Below are 18,934 nucleotides of genomic sequence, written 5' to 3' on the forward strand. Positions count from 1 at the left end.
CCCATCCATCCCCATCTCTCTGGCACACACCCCACCGTCGAAGTCCACCCCCCACCCTTTCTATTTGGCCCGCCCCACTCTCTCTCCTTCCCTCTTACCCCGCCGACCACCGCACCCCCTTCTCCCCCTCCTCCCAATCCCTCCTCCCCTCCTCCCCGCATGCACCACCGCCCAAGCAGACAGCCAAAAATAAAAAAATAAAAAAATTGCAGCGGGTTCCGCGGACCAGTGCCGAACCCAGTGGTTTCGTTCGACAGGTACCGGCCGAATAGAATAGGATTGTTCGGTGGGTACCTACTGAACGAAACCACCGGGTTCGGCACTGGTCCACCGAAGCTGCTACAATTTTTTTGTGGGTGTGGGTGTGGGTGGCTGGCCGGTAAGGGGTGTTATGGGGAGTGATGGCCGGCATTTGGGGAGTATTTTCCGACTGGTGGGGTGACTGGTGGTGGCCAGAGTAGGGAGAGGGAAAGAGAGAGAGGGGCGGGCCGGGGCTGGGGTTGGGTTTCAGGGAGAGAGAAAGATAAGGGGATGGGGGTGCGGTGGTTGGCGGGGTAAGAGGGAAGGAGAGAGAGTGGGGCGGGCCGGGGCTGGGGTGGTCGACGGGTGGTTACTCACAGGGGTGGGGTGTGTGCCGGAGAGAGGAGAGGTGGGGATGGGGTGTTTGGGTGAGGGGGTGTGTACCGGGGGGGGGGGGAGATGGGGATGGGGTGTGTGTGTGTTTTTTTTCTGTTTAGGAGGGTGTGCAAAAAGAAAAATGGATGGGGTATAATTAAGGTCTTTTCCCTTGAGTTTTTTTTTTTTTTTTTTTTTTTTTTTTTTTTAAGAAAGGGTGTGAAAATAGCAGCACTCTAAATTAATTACTATTTTTAATATAAATATGGAATATTTTCTTGCCCAACAATTTGATAACATAATATGATTATTATGTACGTTGTTAGCTAGACACTGAATTATTTAAGTTGATTTTTAATTGAATGTGTGATCCAGATTCACTGTATAACATAAACTATTTATGTGAGAATATTACCATATTATATAATCAATAATGTGCTAAAAATTATTTATTTATTTATTTATTTTTTAAAGTTTCTATTAGCAGGTAAGCACTGTACGTGGAGATAGAAGGGCTGATGGGCGGATGCTTCCACTGTCATTGAACTGAGACTACTAGAGATGAGCAAGGGCTATGGACGCACTCGACAAGCATTCTCTTGCCAGAATATATAATCAATAATGTGTATATTTTTTAGTTTCTATTAATCTTCTTTTTTCTGTTTAGTGGTTATGTACCTTATGTTAGGTATAATTTGGTATATTTCCCATTTTAGAATTCTCATTTTAGGTATTTATCCACTTAAGGTTACTTTGAAACTCCTATTGACATTCAACTCATTAAGAAATTGATTAATGCTAGCTAGTATAGGTACGTGTATATTGATTGATGATATTACTTTGAAATCTAATTTCAATCCATTTTGAGTGCCAAATTTGAACATTGACCATAGTCTCTGAAAAGTGGCTAACCCATGTACCCATATGTTGTGCACTAATCATCGATCATTTCCCATATGTTATGTGTACTAAATTTGACCATAATGATTGAGATAGTGGTAGTCTAGACACTTATGCAGGCAGCTGGAATTCAGAGATTTATTTTGTTTCGTTAATTTATTGTAGAACTTTTTTTTTTTTTTTTTCTCTTCGATCAGTTTAATGATTTTAGTGTACTTTACTTAATTGGCTTTCTTAATGTAGGGGACTAGACTCTTAGAAATGCATGACATATCACTGCTGACGTCATGAAATATGAGGGGAAAGAGCATTATATAAGACTGAGCAACATGCTTTTTATAATCTATATGTAATGTTATGTTCCCAAATTCCAGTAGTAGAAGGCACAACATTGGTTTTGGGTTGACAAGCTAGCTAGCTAATTAATACACGTGTCATTCTCCCGTTGGTAATTTCTCATAGATAATAAATTTACCATGATCCTGATCACTAATACATCATGATGTCCAAGTCCCTCTGAATATGATCATGGGCATAAGCTGATAAGCTGAGAAGCATAAGCATATATGATGTCAAAGAGATAGAGTTCAGTTGCTTGTAATTCTCTAGAGAGAGAGAGAGAGAAGGGTAAAAGCAATAGTGAGTGATGAAATAGAGAGAATGTTTGTTCTAGCTAATTCATGACTCAAGAGAGGTATGGATGAATATACTGAGATGCAGGAGATTGAGACGAAAGGATCACTTGGCTGCTGGTAGCCGCGACTCTGGTTTTTCACATCAATTTGATCTCTCCACTGAAAAAAAATATATATAAAAGATGACCATATCAATGGAGCTTGAGTTAATTAGTTGGTTACTGCCTACTTACTGGCAGGGACAGAGCCGGGATTGAAAATTTGGGGGGGCTTGAATTTAGTAAAGGAACACCATTGACCTTAGCCCATTACAGAGACGAAGTTCTCTCTTCCATTTACAAATAAACACCATTAATTTCTTGCCACATGATGAACTGCTAAAGACTAAAGGCTGAAGTAAAAGAAGAGAAAAGCAGAAGAAAATGAACAACAGATCGTGAAATAAAATAAAAGGAAACAAAAAGCCACAAATAGAAATAATGGGTTGGAGATCAGGAGATAGGTCATGGGTGGGGGTTGTATATTAATAATGGGTACTTAGGTGAGTGGGTGATGTTTAATTCATTATTTTTTCTTTTTTTAATTGGGGGGGCTTTGGGCTTATACATATATAGCTATTTGAAAAATTAGGGTGGGCTTGAGCACGCCCAGCCCCCCCACTAAGATCCATCCCTGCTTACTGGTGCTTGTGTTTGTTTACCAACACCCAACACAAGCATATATGATGCACATTATAACTGCTGCTAATTGTGCTTGTTTACCAGTAACATTTTTGTATATTTATATATAGAGAAGTGCTCTAAAACTAACTGGTTAGCAAGTTAATAAGAAGCTAACCATACTTTTAGGACCACCACATAATTAATCTGATAATTTGAACCGTCAATTATTTAGGTCATACTTCAAAGATCATCATTGCAAAAAATCAACTAAATCGGAAATCATTTAGTCATCTAATTGAGATCAAATAAATAGACGATCAGTGTTTTCGATAAAAACATATAAATAGTTGTTGTTATAATCAAATGACTATATGACTTCCGATTTTGGAGATTTTTTACAGAGATGATCTTTGAAGTAGGGCTTAAAAAATAGACGGTTCGGATTTTAAGATTACATTGTGTGATGGGTCCAACATGGTGGTTAGCTTTGTATTAACTTACTAAATAGTTAGTTTTAGAGCATTAATATTCTTGTTTATGTATATATATATATATATATATATATAGACTTTAAGGGAGGTCTAAACCAACTAATAAGAGAAAGAAGACCTACTTAGAATATGCAAATTTTCCGAAAAGCTATTATACTAATCCAATAAGAATTTGGATATAACAAATTTTTCAAAAGAAATGAGTGTGGACACTTACCCTTAACACATAAATAAAGGTATGCATATACGCGCATAAATATTATCCTCTTTACCTTTTAAAATTCTTAAGGGTTTTACGTACATTTCTATTTAAAAAATTAATTAATTAATTAAATTGAAGAGAACCAAATTCTAAACCTCTTACAATTCAGAGAAATTTTTCTGTGTTACTATAATACTGTCACGTGGTATTATTAATTCACAAGTTCATAGTTTATGGTATAGGATTAATAAATTTACACATGTTATAATATAAGTGGATTAATTTCTTTAAAAAAAAAAAGTGGACCAGTAACACAATGTGGCGATGATACTAGGGCTGCGGTTTTTTACTGCAAAATCGATCCGAACCAATCGATTCAATGGTTATTGGTTGAAAATCGATTTCGGTGGTCTGACCGAACCGTACTGCCCCCGTTTGCGTTAGAAACGGTTTGGACGCCGTCCCCCTTGAAACACCAAAACCCTGAACCGCCACCGACACCAACACCCATCGAGCCTAACCGAACCTGAAAAGTCGGTAACTGGCTGGAGTTGAATTGGTAATGGTCTATTTTGTGCTCCTCTGCTGTTGTCGATAAGGGCCGTTTGGATCGGTTACCGACATCAACCCACCCCTAGGTATTACAGTTATACTGAAAAATTACCCCATTACTCACTCTCCCTCACCCCTTGATCTAACCCCAATCATTAAATTAATTCATATTTTTAATATGAATATGGAATATTTTCTTACCAAACAATTTGATAACATAATATGATTATTATGTTATTAGACACTGGATTATTTAAGTTGGCTTTTGACTGAATGTGTGATCCAGATTCACCATATAACATCAACTATGTATGAGAGAATTAATATTACTGTTGATGCACAAATTTAGTCAAGCCATCAACGATAATAATCAAAACATAAAACGACAATCACACAAGCAAACACAAGGATGTATAGTGGTTCACCTGATCCTAATTAAATCCAGGTTACGTCCACTTGGTTGTGATTAGGGTTTCACTATAAATAATTGGAGTGTACAGAAAAATATCAGAGCCCTAGATGAGGCGTTATGAATCTCCCTTACTAAAGAGATGGAGGGGCGCCCTTATTTATAATAGATGATAAGACCTTCACCTTTACAAATACTCTAATAGGCTATAACTTATCTAAAGTCTAAATTTGATACAAACAATAAGACCTTAATCCCTTATACAGTCTAAGGTCCAATATTTTCTAGAGCTCAACATGACACAAAATGGGTATCAACAATTACCATATTATATAATTAATATATAATGTGCTAAAATTTTTTTTTTCTTAAAGCTTCTATTAGCATGTCAGCATTGTGGAGATAGAAAGGCTGATGGATGGATCCTTCCACTGTCATCTAGGAAGCACCGATACACCATTTTTTGAGGTATCAGGATAGCACCGATACGCACTAGATACGAGGATACGCGTATCGAAAGCATGCTAAACGTATCTGTTGACTTTGACTACTTGATACGGCTGCGATACTTCAGCACAATTTAACACATGTAATGGGCTGAAAAATAAATGGGCTTTAAAAGCCAATTCACGAAATGAGCTTTGAAGTATCAACAGTCATTTAAGTGATGAAAATGCATGTGCAATGCTCGTGTGAAGAAAACTGTCCTTATGATCAGTGAGTGGTTAGTCAAACAAACACAAAACTGATTTCGTGAAATGCATTATACCTTAGAGCCTTTTACATTGCAACTTCAATTTTGATTTCTTCATCCCAAGTGTTCTTAACTTTAATTATAGGCTAGAGCTTGTGAATGAATAATTAAAAAAATAATTACATTAATTTTGGCAAGGAAAAACCAATTCAAAATCTTAAAAACTAACAGAAACGACTGGCCATCGAATCCCTAATACCAAAAGGCGAATATTTTGATTAATGAATATGGATCATGGTAGATAGAATGTTAAAGAAATAGTACGAAGAATCACCAATAGGGATAGATTTACCCCTGAGACAACCTCAAGAAGTATCTAGAGACAAGAAAGACTTTAGTAAAGATCCGGACGTACCACAAGAATTTGAATCCATTACTCTAGCCGACCCTAGACAAGTCGAATCTCGAGGTTCTGTAGTAGGCCTTGTAGCTCCGGAGGACACGGAGGCTGATGCTACTTTTCTATATCAGTTAAAGAAGTTAGTAGTCTAGGTGATAGAAAGTAGTTAGGATGATGAAGTTTGCTGAACTTAATTTGTTAGTGTTTTTGTGAAAATTTTAATTTACTGTATATATTATTTTGAATCATTTTGTTATATATAATATGTATGTTTTCTCGGACATTTCTTTATTTTAATTCTACTTGTGTTCTTTATTTGAATAATTTTTATTTCAAAGCAATTTCAAGATTAATTTTGAGAAATTTTTTATTTGAATTTAAGATTGTTGATTTAATCCTCTTAAGAGATGGCGAACAGAGATGGACCCCAAAAAAAGAACATGAATAGTAATCAAGATGTGGTTGTGGTTATTGGGAACTGTAAAGTGATATTGGAATGATCAAATAGGATTGGCATTAAGATGCTATCTTTAGATTTATTCATGATCTTGGTAGACAAAGCAAATGAAATATGAATAAGAGTTGGGATTGAAGGATCATATAGTCTATGAGCATTATGTTGCATAGAGTTAAATTAATACTACTCAAGGGTATAGAAAGACAGTAATTATGAGGATTATTGAAGCGTTATTGATTGAGGATTGAATTTAAGGATTTTAGCTAGGTACAAAAAGTCAAGAGGTGTAAATGATTGTGAAATTGCAATTTGATATTACTAGGAGAAATTTTCTGATCATGAAGTGGGACTAAAATGAAATTTATTTTGAGGATCCTTTATTCTATTTTGGGTGACATCTGCAAGTAAAGTAATGATCATGATTCTCTTAAAGAATATTGTGTTGCTATTAGAGAAATAATTATGGAGATTCTGAAAAAGTTGATAATATTGGGGGTTTTAATTCTATTTTGAGGACACATGTCAAATATATTATTTTATTTTGAATATTTTTATTATTTCTTCTACTTGCTTCGTAATATAATCTAAATTTTTCTTAGAATATTTGTTGAGTTTCTCTTAGATTTTGCCTTAATATTTCTATTGATTGATTTTGTTTTAGTTGTTCTAATTTAATATTTTCTGACAAATTTATAAGTAAATCAACTATACTATTTTCTATATGATGATCTTTACTATGTAAGATATGCTTATAATTTTTTTCATAAAAATGACAAACTAAAGTGTTATTATCTAAAATAAGTTTTCTCTTTTGATGCTTACTTATTTCTAAGTTTAAATAATCTATCATAACCTGTCTTTTTCTAGTTCAATTGCTAAAGTATTTTTTAATAATTCTTTAATGATTTCTAGATTTTTTATTGCTTTGCGATTGATTCCTATAATTTCAACGTAATTTGCTTTTTCTTGGTTACTAAGATTAGGTAATTGTCATACTGCTGAGTAGTCTTCTATTCTAGATTTATGATACTTAATCGTCTTCTTTATGGTTTCTAATTTATTATTTATTCCAGTATAATCTGGCATATGAATTAACAAATAATTCATTCAAATAACACAGTAAACTTCTCAATATGTAATGATAACTTCAATGCTTAAGGTACTTTACCATCTAACAATATTAGAGGTAATTATAGAAATGATCCACTTATTATTCGGTAAGTCTCATTTTTGTCCACAAATTTTTTTTAAGTGCCATATTGGTCCACGAATTGTATGAAGTGTTCTATTTTGGTCCAAATCGGGCAAAATCGGACAATTTTGCCCCTTAATTTTGTACCAATGAGTTGACTTTGAAGGAATAAATTGTCTATTTTGGACCAAAATGGAACACATCAGACAATTCATGAACTAATATAGAACTTAAAAAAATTTGTGGACCAAAACGAGATTTAGCGAATAATAAATGGATCATTTCTGTAATTTCCTCACAATATTATTATAATGATAAACAAGACTCTGATATCAATTTTCTATGGTGATTGTGTCTCTGAAATAATTACATATGAATACTGTGTGAGGTATGATACAATAAATATGGAACATTGCACGCAACACTTCAGGCTATAATGGCGGCCATAACTCAGGGACTTACAGACTCAGAGACCTTTCTTATAGTGCTAAATTTAACATAACAGACAAATAATGACCAAAGAAAAGAAATACAATGACCATGTTTATCAAGATAATAATATGTCTAGATAGTGTTTTCCTGTTTTGGAGTTAAAGTTAAACCTAAAGAAACAGATAAAGAAAAGCCAATAAAAACTTATTAGATATTATTGCTGAAATGCTTGATTACAAAGATGGTTTCGAGAAGACTGAAACTAAGAACAAGGAAGTGAAAGCTAGAATGAGAGATGTAATCTTCTCAAAACCGTGCTTTACAACTGAAGTTGGCTCCCCTATTTATACACAGAGCATATTGAGATTTACTAGTTTTATCCCAACAATTATTCTATTGACATGTGTAAATTAAGAAAAGTAAAACAGTTAATTAGAAGTAGGTCCAATACTTGGAGGGTTATTCGGATTAAAACCATATAGGAATTTAGATTTGTACTTAAATCCAATTTTTTAGGTTAAGGTCCAAAAAATGAACTTTTTAAAAATTTTGACTATATCATCTCTTAAAATTAAGATAATTAATATGAATTAATTTTTAAAATTATGAAAGATAATATCGGTTAGGACATTTTAAATTTTTACATTTTTTAATTAAAACATTCAAGATTATCTAGTTTTAATGTTTTATAATTTAAAATAATAAAAGATAATATCCGTTTAAATTATACAAATATCAAAAAAATGCATTAACCCACAAAATCGAAAATAATCAAACAAGTATAAAAAAATATATATAGGTACATTTCAATTGTATCAATACCTAGGTTTATATATATATATATATGTACATTTCAATTGTACCAATACCTGAGTTGGTATATATATATATATATATTCGATTAGGTGCGCATTTGATCCGAACGCTCAGTTTCAGCCGCCGATTGCTCGGCCATATTGCTTCATTCCCCTAGTTTTAAGGGTATATTCACATCTTTTAACCTTATCCCCTCATAGGGTATAGAATAAGTTTGGTAGAGGCATTATGTTAGGATTTAGCTGCCCGGAGCTAAACCATAACATAAACGCCGACAAACCATCGATCGATTGGTATAATTGAAATGTACCCATAAAGAATTTTTTTTCTTATTTGATTATTTTCTATTTTTTAGGCTGATGCATTTTTATTAGATTAATATAATTTAAATCTCATAATTAATTTTAGAATAATATGATAATATTATAATATGATAATATGTTATATTATAATATTATGATAATATAAAACTAGGATAATATTATGTTAATACTATGATAATATTAAGATTTAAATATTATTAATTTTAGGAGAATATTATATATTTTTTAAATTAAAAATATCTGGATAATATTTTTGGACCTCATTTAAAAATTAAAACTATTAAGATATTAGTTTAAGAGAGAAGAAAAAATTAGACTGGCGTGTAAATGGCTCAAGGAAAAACAAACAAATATGGTACAACAAAATAATTGCAAAATAACAAAAGAGATGGAATCTAACTAATTGTTCGCGTGAAGTGGTAGGCTAAAGGCTAAAGTGCAATGAAGGAAATAAAAATGGTGGTGTCGCTATCGATGGACTTCATTATTGTATTGTTTTAATGCACATGATTTTTTGGAAGGCATGCAACAGCATACCTCTAAAGGCAGAGGAGCAAGATCCTTTTTTTTTTTAGCAACATGGACTTCATTATTGTATTGTTTTAATGCACATGATGTTTTGGAAGGCATGCAACAGCATACCTCGAAAGGCAGAGGAGCAAGATCCTTTTTGTTGGTATGCTCAAAGGGAGAACACATGCAGTGTGTCTCATCTTCATTAGGTTGACTGACCTGGCATCCCCGTGACAAGGGAAGTTCTTCTAACACACACTCACACTCACACTCACACACAGGCGTCGTTTCGTTTGCAATCATGGCGGAGGTTGTGAGTGAGAAGCAACAGCAGCAGCAGGAGAGCAAGAGCGGCAGCAATGGCATAGTGGTGCCCAATCCCAAGCCGAACAAGGGCTTGACTTCCAAACTCATAGACTTGGTAGAGAAGCTCATCGTGAAGTTGATGTACAATTCTTCTCAGCCTCACCACTATCTTGCCGGCAACTTCGCTCCCATTCCTCACGAAACGCCTCCAACCAAGGATCTCCCTGTCCTTGGCTATCTTCCTGTAAGTCTCATATGTGATTGATGCTTATAACTTATTATGTTGCCTTGCCTGTTGTGCTGCCATTCACATGCCATGTGTAATAGGATTGCTTGAATGGAGAGTTTTTTAGGGTGGGCTCCAATGCAAAGTTTGCCCCACTTGCTGGATATCATTGGTATGCCTTTTATAACTTCCAGTCTATATTGGGTCAATTTTAGTTCTTGTGAATTTGAATTTTCTGAGATTGACCATGTGGGTTTTGTGCTGATATTCCCTTTGTTGCTCTCTTTTCAGGTTTGATGGAGATGGGTGAGTGGTTTCCTGCTTCCTTATTCACACCCTTATTTGAATTCAAGTTTTTTTGGGCAACTTATCTGTAGGCAGATTATCTTATTTTAATATAAGTTCCATGCTCAAAGTGGGAAATTTTGTAGTTTCTGTTCACTGTTCAGTTCCCATGTCTTTGGTTCAGATCCACTAATTATTACATTTATTGCAATATTTACTGGACAAAGCAAGTAAAGGTATACATGTTATCCTTGAGATTTTGCAGTATGGTTCATGGTCTGCGCATCAAAGATGGAAAAGCAACATATGTCTCCCGCCATGTAAGGACATCACGTCTTAAGCAAGAAGAATATTTTGGAGGTGCTAAATTTATGAAGGTATATGACTAACACTACTTGAGCTGTTGCAATTTTTGGTTTAAGCTTGTGTCATAGAAGTTTAGTTGGGAGATTCGGTTCTTATATTCCTCACTATGTCATTTTCAGTTTGGAGACCTTAAGGGGCTTTTTGGCTTACTCATGGTTAACATGCAAATGCTAAGAGCGAAACTGAAAGTATTGGATATGTCATATGGAAATGGGACAGGTAGGTTTGTCTAGTAAGAAATTCTTTTGAATCGTAATGGCAGCCTCTGTTATTGTATCATACAATTTCTATTCATTTCAATTTCAAAACAGTAGCATTATCCTGTTTTGAAGTAATGCATGATCGCCACAATTCATTGGCTCATCCTTTGTTACACTGGTGTTTGTGTAGGAACTTAATCCTTCCGATCCATACACGTACATACTTTAGTTGCATGAACATGTCTGGTTTTGAAGGTTCTACGTACTTAATAATTTTCTCTCCCCTACACCTTTGTTAAAGATTGTAATTACGTAGTGGAAAGTCTTCGACATGGTTCTCTGTTCATTTTGAAACATTTATGCAATGTAGATGCCCCTTTAAAAAGTATCCTTGGAAATATATCTTGGAGAATTAGGAAAGTATCTATTTTTCTTGTCCAAGGAAGGAGTGCCAGAAACTAACTATTGATTACCCTCTTCCAGGTAACACAGCTCTCATGTATCACAATGGAAAACTTCTAGCTCTTTCAGAGACAGATAAACCTTGTAAGCATAATTCATTCCTTTTCTTGCTTCTATTACAATTGATTCGAGAATCTAATGAAAAGATTAGTTCAGGATTCAGATGTTTCTGTATATTCCTTATAAAGGGGGATAGTCTTCCTAATTTTTTTTTGGATTTCACCACTGCTTGTGATGCCATAAAGATGTAAATGATGCTTTTCATGGTTCAAAAAATAAAAATGCGGTGAAATGGCAACCTTTATGTTGCCTTCTATATCTTCTTTGGACTCAAAGTCTCAAACGTATTGGTCTTTTTTTTGCTTCGAGTGTGGAACTGAAATTGTTTATGTGGCATTGTGTAGATGTCCTCAAAGTTTTGGAAGATGGAGATCTGCAAACAGTTGGCTTGCTGGATTATGACAAGAGATTGGCACATTCCTTCACTGCTCATCCAAAGGTTGACCCAGTCACTGGTAAGCACATTCTCATAAAAAGATATTTAGTCGGCCATTATTGGGAAATGTTCCTCTCAAGTCTCAACTTATGAATTGCCTAATGCAGGTGAGATGTTTACGTTTGGCTATTCACATACTCCACCATATGTCACTTACAGAGTTATTTCAAAGGATGGTTTCATGAATGATCCTATACCCATAACAGTAGCAGACTCCATTATGATGCATGATTTTGCCATTACTGAGGACTATGCAATTTTCATGGATCTTCCCTTGTATTTCAGACCAAAGGTTGGATGTTTCAAAATTTTTGTTATTAACTTTCAACTTGTTATAGAACACCATTATGCAAACGATTAATCATGAATATTTTCTGCATGCACACTAACAAAACAATCTTCAAACATCCATAGAAAGAGGCTGGAGTGGGAAATGAAAAGAAGGGGGTGGGGGGCAGGGGGGCCGCATCTAAATTTTGGGAATCATCCATTGGGGTTAGGATTACATACTCATATTTGACCCTTTCACAAGTTTAGCATATAACTGATTAAATCATGGCATTCCAAATTTTAAGAAATGGTGGTACTACAAACCACGACAGCCCTATATTACAGGTCATTACAAACTAGCTTGTACAATTTCTATCACAAACCAGATGTAACTGAAATCAAGAAGATCAATTAACAAGCTTTTCCTGAAATTTCGGTTGGTCCTTGAGTTGATATGGATTTGTATTTAAAATAACAATAATGTTAATTGTCCCACATTTTTTTTCCCACATTTGTATCTCACCTTATGTGTCATTACTTTACTGGAAAGGTATTTCCTTTTTCTTTTTTAGGTTTTATTTTTTATTTTTTAGTGTCCAATGGACTATCATGCCAGACGACCAAACTGCCAGACTTGTCTAAATTGTATTCTAATGTCTGAAGTCTGAACATTCAAAGCTCCCTGGATCTTCTATACCAACTAATTAGGTTAGGTCACACTCTTAGTTTGAGTATCTAACATGGAATATAAGTAGATCGAGTTCAACAAGTTGAGACTCAAAAGTCAAAAGAATGTGTTTTTAAGGATCAAGTCAGGATTTTATGAAATACTGTACATCACACCTTACCCATGGGTAAGGTGTGGCTAGTAAGTCATCTACTTGAGAACCCTTACTCAAGTCTGGGCCCTTAGGCTTTCTACTCTTGTTTTTCCTGGAAGTAAAAAAAAAAAACAGTTGAAGAGACCATATTATTGCAGAAAACATAGTAAAGCTACCGCACCATGAATACTGATCATCTAACAATGTCTGTCCACCAAGAAATATCTTTTTTCTTTTCTTTTTCTCCCATTTGTGTTAAATTATATCTTATTGTGGCACAAAAAATAAAAAATTATCCTTGCTTAGGAGATCAAATTTTTACAATATACCTGTGTAAAATAGGTACGTGTTGTTTTAGCTTGATATGCATTGCTTGGCGGATTTCCTATCAACTAAGCTTTTGGAACAATGGATAACTTAACAATCATCATTGAGCACAATTACATTTAGTGAAACGTGGCATACTATTATATTTCATTTTTCCAGGAAATGGTAAAGGAAAACAAGCTGATATACACATTTGATGCGACAAAAAAAGCTCGGTTTGGTGTACTTCCACGGTATGCAAAGGATGACTCGCTAATCAGATGGTTTGAGCTTCCAAATTGTTTCATTTTCCATAATGGTGCGCATATTCGGTTTCCTACCTCACTGCAAGAAACAATGTCTTTGAAATAAATATTGTTTGGTCAAATAAGTATTCCAAAACTAAAGCTAACTGCATGCTGTTATTATATAATTGGTGAATCTGGTACTCAGCCAACACTGTTAAATACGTACTGTAATTCCTATGCTCTATCCTGCTTTTGAGGCATTGCTAAGAATTATTTTCATTCTACTAAGTTCTAACAATAAAAATGTTGCAAACATTCAGTTATTGAATTTTTCTATAGTTTCATTTATCTTCTTGAGTTTTTCATTTATTTTCTTTTAGTACTATTCTTCCAGATTCTCGATCAAAGCCACTTCTTTGTCATTTCTCTAGCTGGAATTGCAGACATTGTGAACTTATCAAGGCTTACTAAAGTAATTTTAGTCCCCCTTTGATTAAGTTCAGGTCGGTCTGCATCACCGCCTCTATGACTAGGATATATAGCTTTATGTTCTCTAATTATCCCAACTACTAAAGAAAAGTTTTATAACAATTCTGTATTTCTGTGAACCATTATTTTTTGTTATTCTTTTCTAATGTATCCTTGACTGCAATGTATTGCTTGAAGATTAGTCAATGGCACAGTTGGATTGTCATATGCAATCAGATGTATGGTTATCTGATTTTTGGTTGTTTTTATCTGTCACACACTCGATGTTCTTAGTTGAAATTTGACTCTTATATAATTCATATCAGATATTATTTCAATTAATGACAGTACTACGTTAGGCATTAGGGTTCCCCTAACTTTTGAATTCACTAGAGGACTAGAAAATTTGTTGTTTGTCTAATCATGAAGTTTAAACAAAAAACTGGCTCCCTTATGCTGTTCTAGTTCCATAAAACATAATCAACTGATTGTTATGGATTTTTGTTCAAATGTTTAACTTAGTAGGGCGCATTAAATATTGGTTTAACAATAAATATATATAACTTTTCATGGTCATGATTAAGCTATGCCCAAAGTTTGTCCTTGTGTGCAATCTGACCTTTAATTTTCTGTGGCTTATTTTCAATAGCCAATGCTTGGGAGGAGGAGGACGAAGTTGTTTTAATTACTTGCCGCCTTGAGAATCCAGATTTAGACACGGTCAATGGGCCTGTCAAAGAAAAGTTTGAAATAAAAAATGAGCTGTAGGAAATTTTGACCTATGTTGTTATATATTGTGAATAGGTTTGCATGTGATGATGCTCCTCATTGTTCTAATAATTTTCAGGTACGAGATGAGGTTCAACTTAAAAACTGGTCTAGCATCCCAGAAGAAACTATCAGAATCAGCTGTAGATTTTCCCAGGGTTAATGAGAGCTACACTGGCAGGTATGCATCTCGATCCTCTTCTTGTAGGGAGTCTTCTGGATTGAAAAGTACAAATATACATGTTTGTGCTTAATTGTGAAAACATGCTGATATTTATGGCGGACAAGACTAACCAGATACTGAAAGGCCATCTATATATGTTTGTATCTATTGCTTTATTGGCTGATATTAGGGATTTCTTAGTGATCCGGATCGTAATGGTGGCCTAGGTATTTCAGTCATAGGTGCAAGGGGTAATTTTATTTAGTATTTAGTGGTTATTTATTAATTACTATTATTTACTTATATTAGAGGAAGGAAGATGCTATTTGCCCCCAACACTTTTTTCCAAATTAATTATCTTTCCCAACTTACATGACATTCATACATTGAACTCTATAAGAAAAAGATAAACCCTGTTAAATAAATTGATGCCACGTAAGTTGAGAAGTAAAGTTGGGAAAAAGTGTTGGGACAAATAGCATTTTCCATTAGGAGAATTTATTTCCTTGTCCTTGTTGGCCGGATTTATTATCTGACTGTATAAAATAAGTGTTGAGAGTATATCGCACATCAGGAATGTAAAGCCCAGTCTTACAATATATAATGTCCTAGGCTTCTACACTCATTGCCAATTACACATTACCCAAAACTTGTGAGGGAGTATGTTGAGTATATGTCAAGCCTTGCTTTACAAATATAATATCATGGGTCTTTCCATCCATTTCCAATTGATTTTGGTTTAGATACACAAACTCCTATAATAGGCCACGCTTCTAGTCGGAGCATGCATAGTTTTTACCCAATATTGTGAATAAAGTAGAAGTTTGACCTAAAATTTTGTTTTAGTTATCATTTTTGAAAAAAACTAGACATCCATTCTAAAATCAATTGGCAATAGAAGGAGTAGCTCAAACCCTTATCAGTCACTAGGCAAGGTTATATTTTTTCAATGTGGGAACAACACTCTACATTCTCACACGTCCCCGCACGTGTGACATCACTTTAAGCTAAACACGTGGACAACTCATACTCATATGGGTGACGTAGAGCACGTATGCCCACTCGGCCTAACACACATGGGTGAACCTACTATGATACCATGAAGAAATTTAGGCATTCATCCAAACCAACCAATTGGCAATAGGAAGAGTAGCTCAAACCCTTATAAGCCACTACACAAGGTTATACTTTTCCAATGTGGGACAACACTCCACGTTCTCACAATTTTTCTTTTCTTTTATTTGCTCTTCCTGTTCTATGTCACATTGTTTTCAAATTTGGTACTATTATCATATTTTTGGGAAAGCTAGTGAAATATTCACGACGTTCACCTATTTTCACTAATTAACTTGTATGAAATCAGAAAACTGCGGTATGTATATGGAACCATATTGGACAGCATTGCAAAGATGACAGGGATAGTCAAGTTTGATTTGCATGTTGCACCAGAGGTTGGGAAAAAGAAAATTGAGGTTGGAGGAAATGTCCAAGGCATCTATGACTTGGGACCTGGTAGATTTGGTTCTGAGGCCATTTTTGTCCCTCGCACTCCCGGCATTACTTCGGAAGAAGATGATGGCTACTTAATATTCTTTGTACACGACGAGAACACTGGGTACTACTTTCATCTCTCATACTATTCACTAATTATCGTTTCCATTTCAATCTTATGTATCTGCTAACAATCGTTAGACTATCAATATCTATCAGTTCTAAAATATCTTGGTCTGCCTAAATTTCACTAAAGACAAAATGCCGGGTATTTTGTGTTTCAGCAATGCAGCATGGTTATTAGAGCTTAAGTTTCTAACAATTAATACTAGTGTTTAAAATAATATTTTTAGAATATATATACATACACAAATTCTCTCTGCAGGACGTCTGTAAAGAACCGACATGGGTATTTTTAGGCCATATTTTACAGAGTTTAACATTTTAGGGTATAGGGTTCTATTTTTTAGGGTATATAATTATAGTTTTGGGCGGTAGCCCAAAATTTGGGAGTTAAAATCTAAATTCTAACCGAGGATTGAGAACTCAAAACTATGAGAGTTAAAACTAAGAAATAAAGCTCGATTGATGATTTATACCCTAAATAATTAATTCCTGCTAAGTTTAAGATCAAATGGTGAAAAAAATAATTCATTAAACATATGCGTCTTTAATTAAAGAACAGACGTCCTGCATAGAGAATTTCTGATATATATATATATATATAAATTCGATCAAGTTCGAATGTGTGAACATGCGAATGTGTCACCAAGCGTGCTTCATATATATATATATATATATATATATATTCGATCAGGTTCAGACGTGTGAACATGCGAACATGTCACCGAGCGTGCTTCGCTATATATATTCAATAAGGTTCAAACCTGTGAACATGCGAACGTATCACCGAGCGCTCGGTAGCTTCCCTGAGCGCTCGAAAATGATTTTTTAAAACAGGCGAGCGCTGCTTACTCCGCCATATATATATATATTCGATCAGGTTCAAACGTGTGAACATGCAAACGTATCACCGAACGCTCGGTAGCTTCCCTAAGCACTCGGAAATGATTTTTTAAAACAGGCAAGCGTTGCTTACTCCGCCGAGTTTTGAGGGTATTTCCTGATGGGTTCACCTCATCCCCTTTTAGGGTATAGAATAGACTTGGTGGAGGTGTTATGTTAGGGTTTAGCTCTGGGAGCTAAACCATAACATATAAGCCGACAAACCAACGCCGAGCGCTGAGACTATATATATATATATATATGATCCATTCAAGTAAGGATGTCCTTATTTTAAGAAAAGTAAGAACATATTCTATGTGTAACATTTGGCAATGCAGTTTAATGATCATAACCATTTATTTTTTAGGTTCATTCTCAAGGTTTATCCCTGTAAAAAATCAGCCAAATCGGTGATTGTTTGGTCATCTAAACTGTGCAGACAAATACAGTCCGTCAGATAAAATTGAAATGATGTTTGCTATAAACTGGTTAAACAATTTCCGATCTGGCTGATTTTTAGCAAGGGTGATCTTTGAATGATGTTCTAAAATATAGACGGTTCTGATCATCGAATTGTAAGTCCAAAGAGGATGTTCTTACTTTTCTTAAAGTAACGACATCCTTACTTGAAAATTTTTCTATATTTATATATATTAAGAGCATGTGACTCGAACAGGGTATGCCTGTTTGCTTTTTTAGTTTTTTTAGTTTTTTTTTTTTTTTTTTTTTGGGATTGGGTTAGAATAGAGTTTATTACTTTAGGTGTAGATCGAATACAGTTTTGATCTGCAGTTTTCAATATCGTGAAAATTATAGCTCTGGTTCTCATGCTTTTGAGGTTCAGTAAACTGATTTTACCATGGTTATGTACTTTTATTTGAAGTTCAATCTCTCAAAGACAGACTGCAATCTAAACTTGAATTTTCACTATTCAGAAAATCAGCAATACATGTAATTGATGCAAAAACAATGTCAGCTGACCCTGTTGCAGTTGTGGAATTGCCCCACAGAGTTCCATATGGGTTCCATGCCTTCTTCGTGACAGAGGTCAGTGCCACGTCAACTGTTCCTAGGATATAATTTTCCTTTTACATTTCATTTCACTTAAAGCTATCTTGTAACCCTGTGCTTGCGTTTATATTTCTTTCTTCTACTTTTGTATATATATATTTTTTCTTGTGGTGTTTTTGATATGAATTTATGGATTCTTGAACAGGAACAATTGCAAGAACAAGCAAAGCTCTAATTGTAAAAGCATGGAAAGAACCTGAACATGAAGCCATGGTCGGTGTAAATTAAACCTGTGGCTTAGATGGTGTGCTCTTACCTCCCCACCAATAATACATTTGAATAAGATAAAAAAAATAAAAAAAAGATAATGCATTTACAAACCTTTCGGATTAAAGTATTCTACTGTGTATTAATTACCTGGACAAGGAGAATGCACATCAGTGCATCTCTGAGTTACATTGTGTATTTACTATTTTCTCTTGAATGACTGGAAGAGGCTGCATGCACTGCGGCAAGGCGAGGTGCCTTGCTGTTCACTCTGGCGTTTCTGATGCTACGGTGATTTTGTTATGGGTGATTTTAGATGGCCCATCGTCTTCAATCCCAATAGTCTAATGATCTTGGTTCTTCTCTGGGGCAAACGGCTCTGCTGTGGAGTTCTCTTAGATCCAATATTGTGAACTTTTCCAAACAGAAAAAAATATTTTACCTCAAGACCATCATTAGTGGAAAGTGGAAATTTCTTTTTC

The 18,934-nt window shown here is 34.8% G+C and overlaps 1 protein-coding gene across 2 annotated transcripts; it reads left to right on the top strand.

Moving 5' to 3' along the window:
* The first annotated feature begins 391 nt into the window (after window positions 1–391).
* LOC147292137 (carotenoid 9,10(9',10')-cleavage dioxygenase 1-like) lies at window positions 392–18,420 on the top strand. 2 transcript variants are annotated; one of them, XM_086238326.1, is made up of 15 exons: window positions 392–408; window positions 9,639–9,843; window positions 9,927–9,997; window positions 10,117–10,131; window positions 10,376–10,487; window positions 10,596–10,695; window positions 11,160–11,222; window positions 11,543–11,653; window positions 11,742–11,926; window positions 13,212–13,350; window positions 14,397–14,511; window positions 14,595–14,696; window positions 16,042–16,293; window positions 18,110–18,221; window positions 18,391–18,420. In XM_086238326.1, the coding sequence occupies exons 1-15, from the start codon at window positions 392–394 to the stop codon at window positions 18,418–18,420; spliced, it is 1,629 nt and encodes a 542-aa protein (XP_086094452.1). The 2 variants fall into 2 exon arrangements, with proteins under 2 accessions (XP_086094452.1, XP_086094451.1); XM_086238325.1 differs by lacking the exon at window positions 392–408 and having other exon boundaries at window positions 9,595–9,843.
* Window positions 18,421–18,934: the final 514 nt, after the last annotated feature.

Source organism: Dryas octopetala, chromosome 3 (assembly GCF_963921425.1).
Source record: "Dryas octopetala chromosome 3, drDryOcto1.1, whole genome shotgun sequence".
Classification (NCBI taxonomy): Eukaryota; Viridiplantae; Streptophyta; class Magnoliopsida; order Rosales; family Rosaceae; genus Dryas; species Dryas octopetala.

Excerpts from the sequence above, each read along its gene's own strand:
- LOC147292137 (XM_086238325.1), top strand. The coding sequence starts at position 9,595 with ATGGCGGAGGTTGTGAGTGAGAAGCAACAGCAGCAGCAGGAGAGCAAG. Across the intron at positions 10,488-10,595 it reads GAGGTGCTAAATTTATGAAG|TTTGGAGACCTTAAGGGGCT; the intron begins GTATATGACTAA and ends TGTCATTTTCAG. Across the intron at positions 10,696-11,159 it reads GTCATATGGAAATGGGACAG|GTAACACAGCTCTCATGTAT; the intron begins GTAGGTTTGTCT and ends ACCCTCTTCCAG.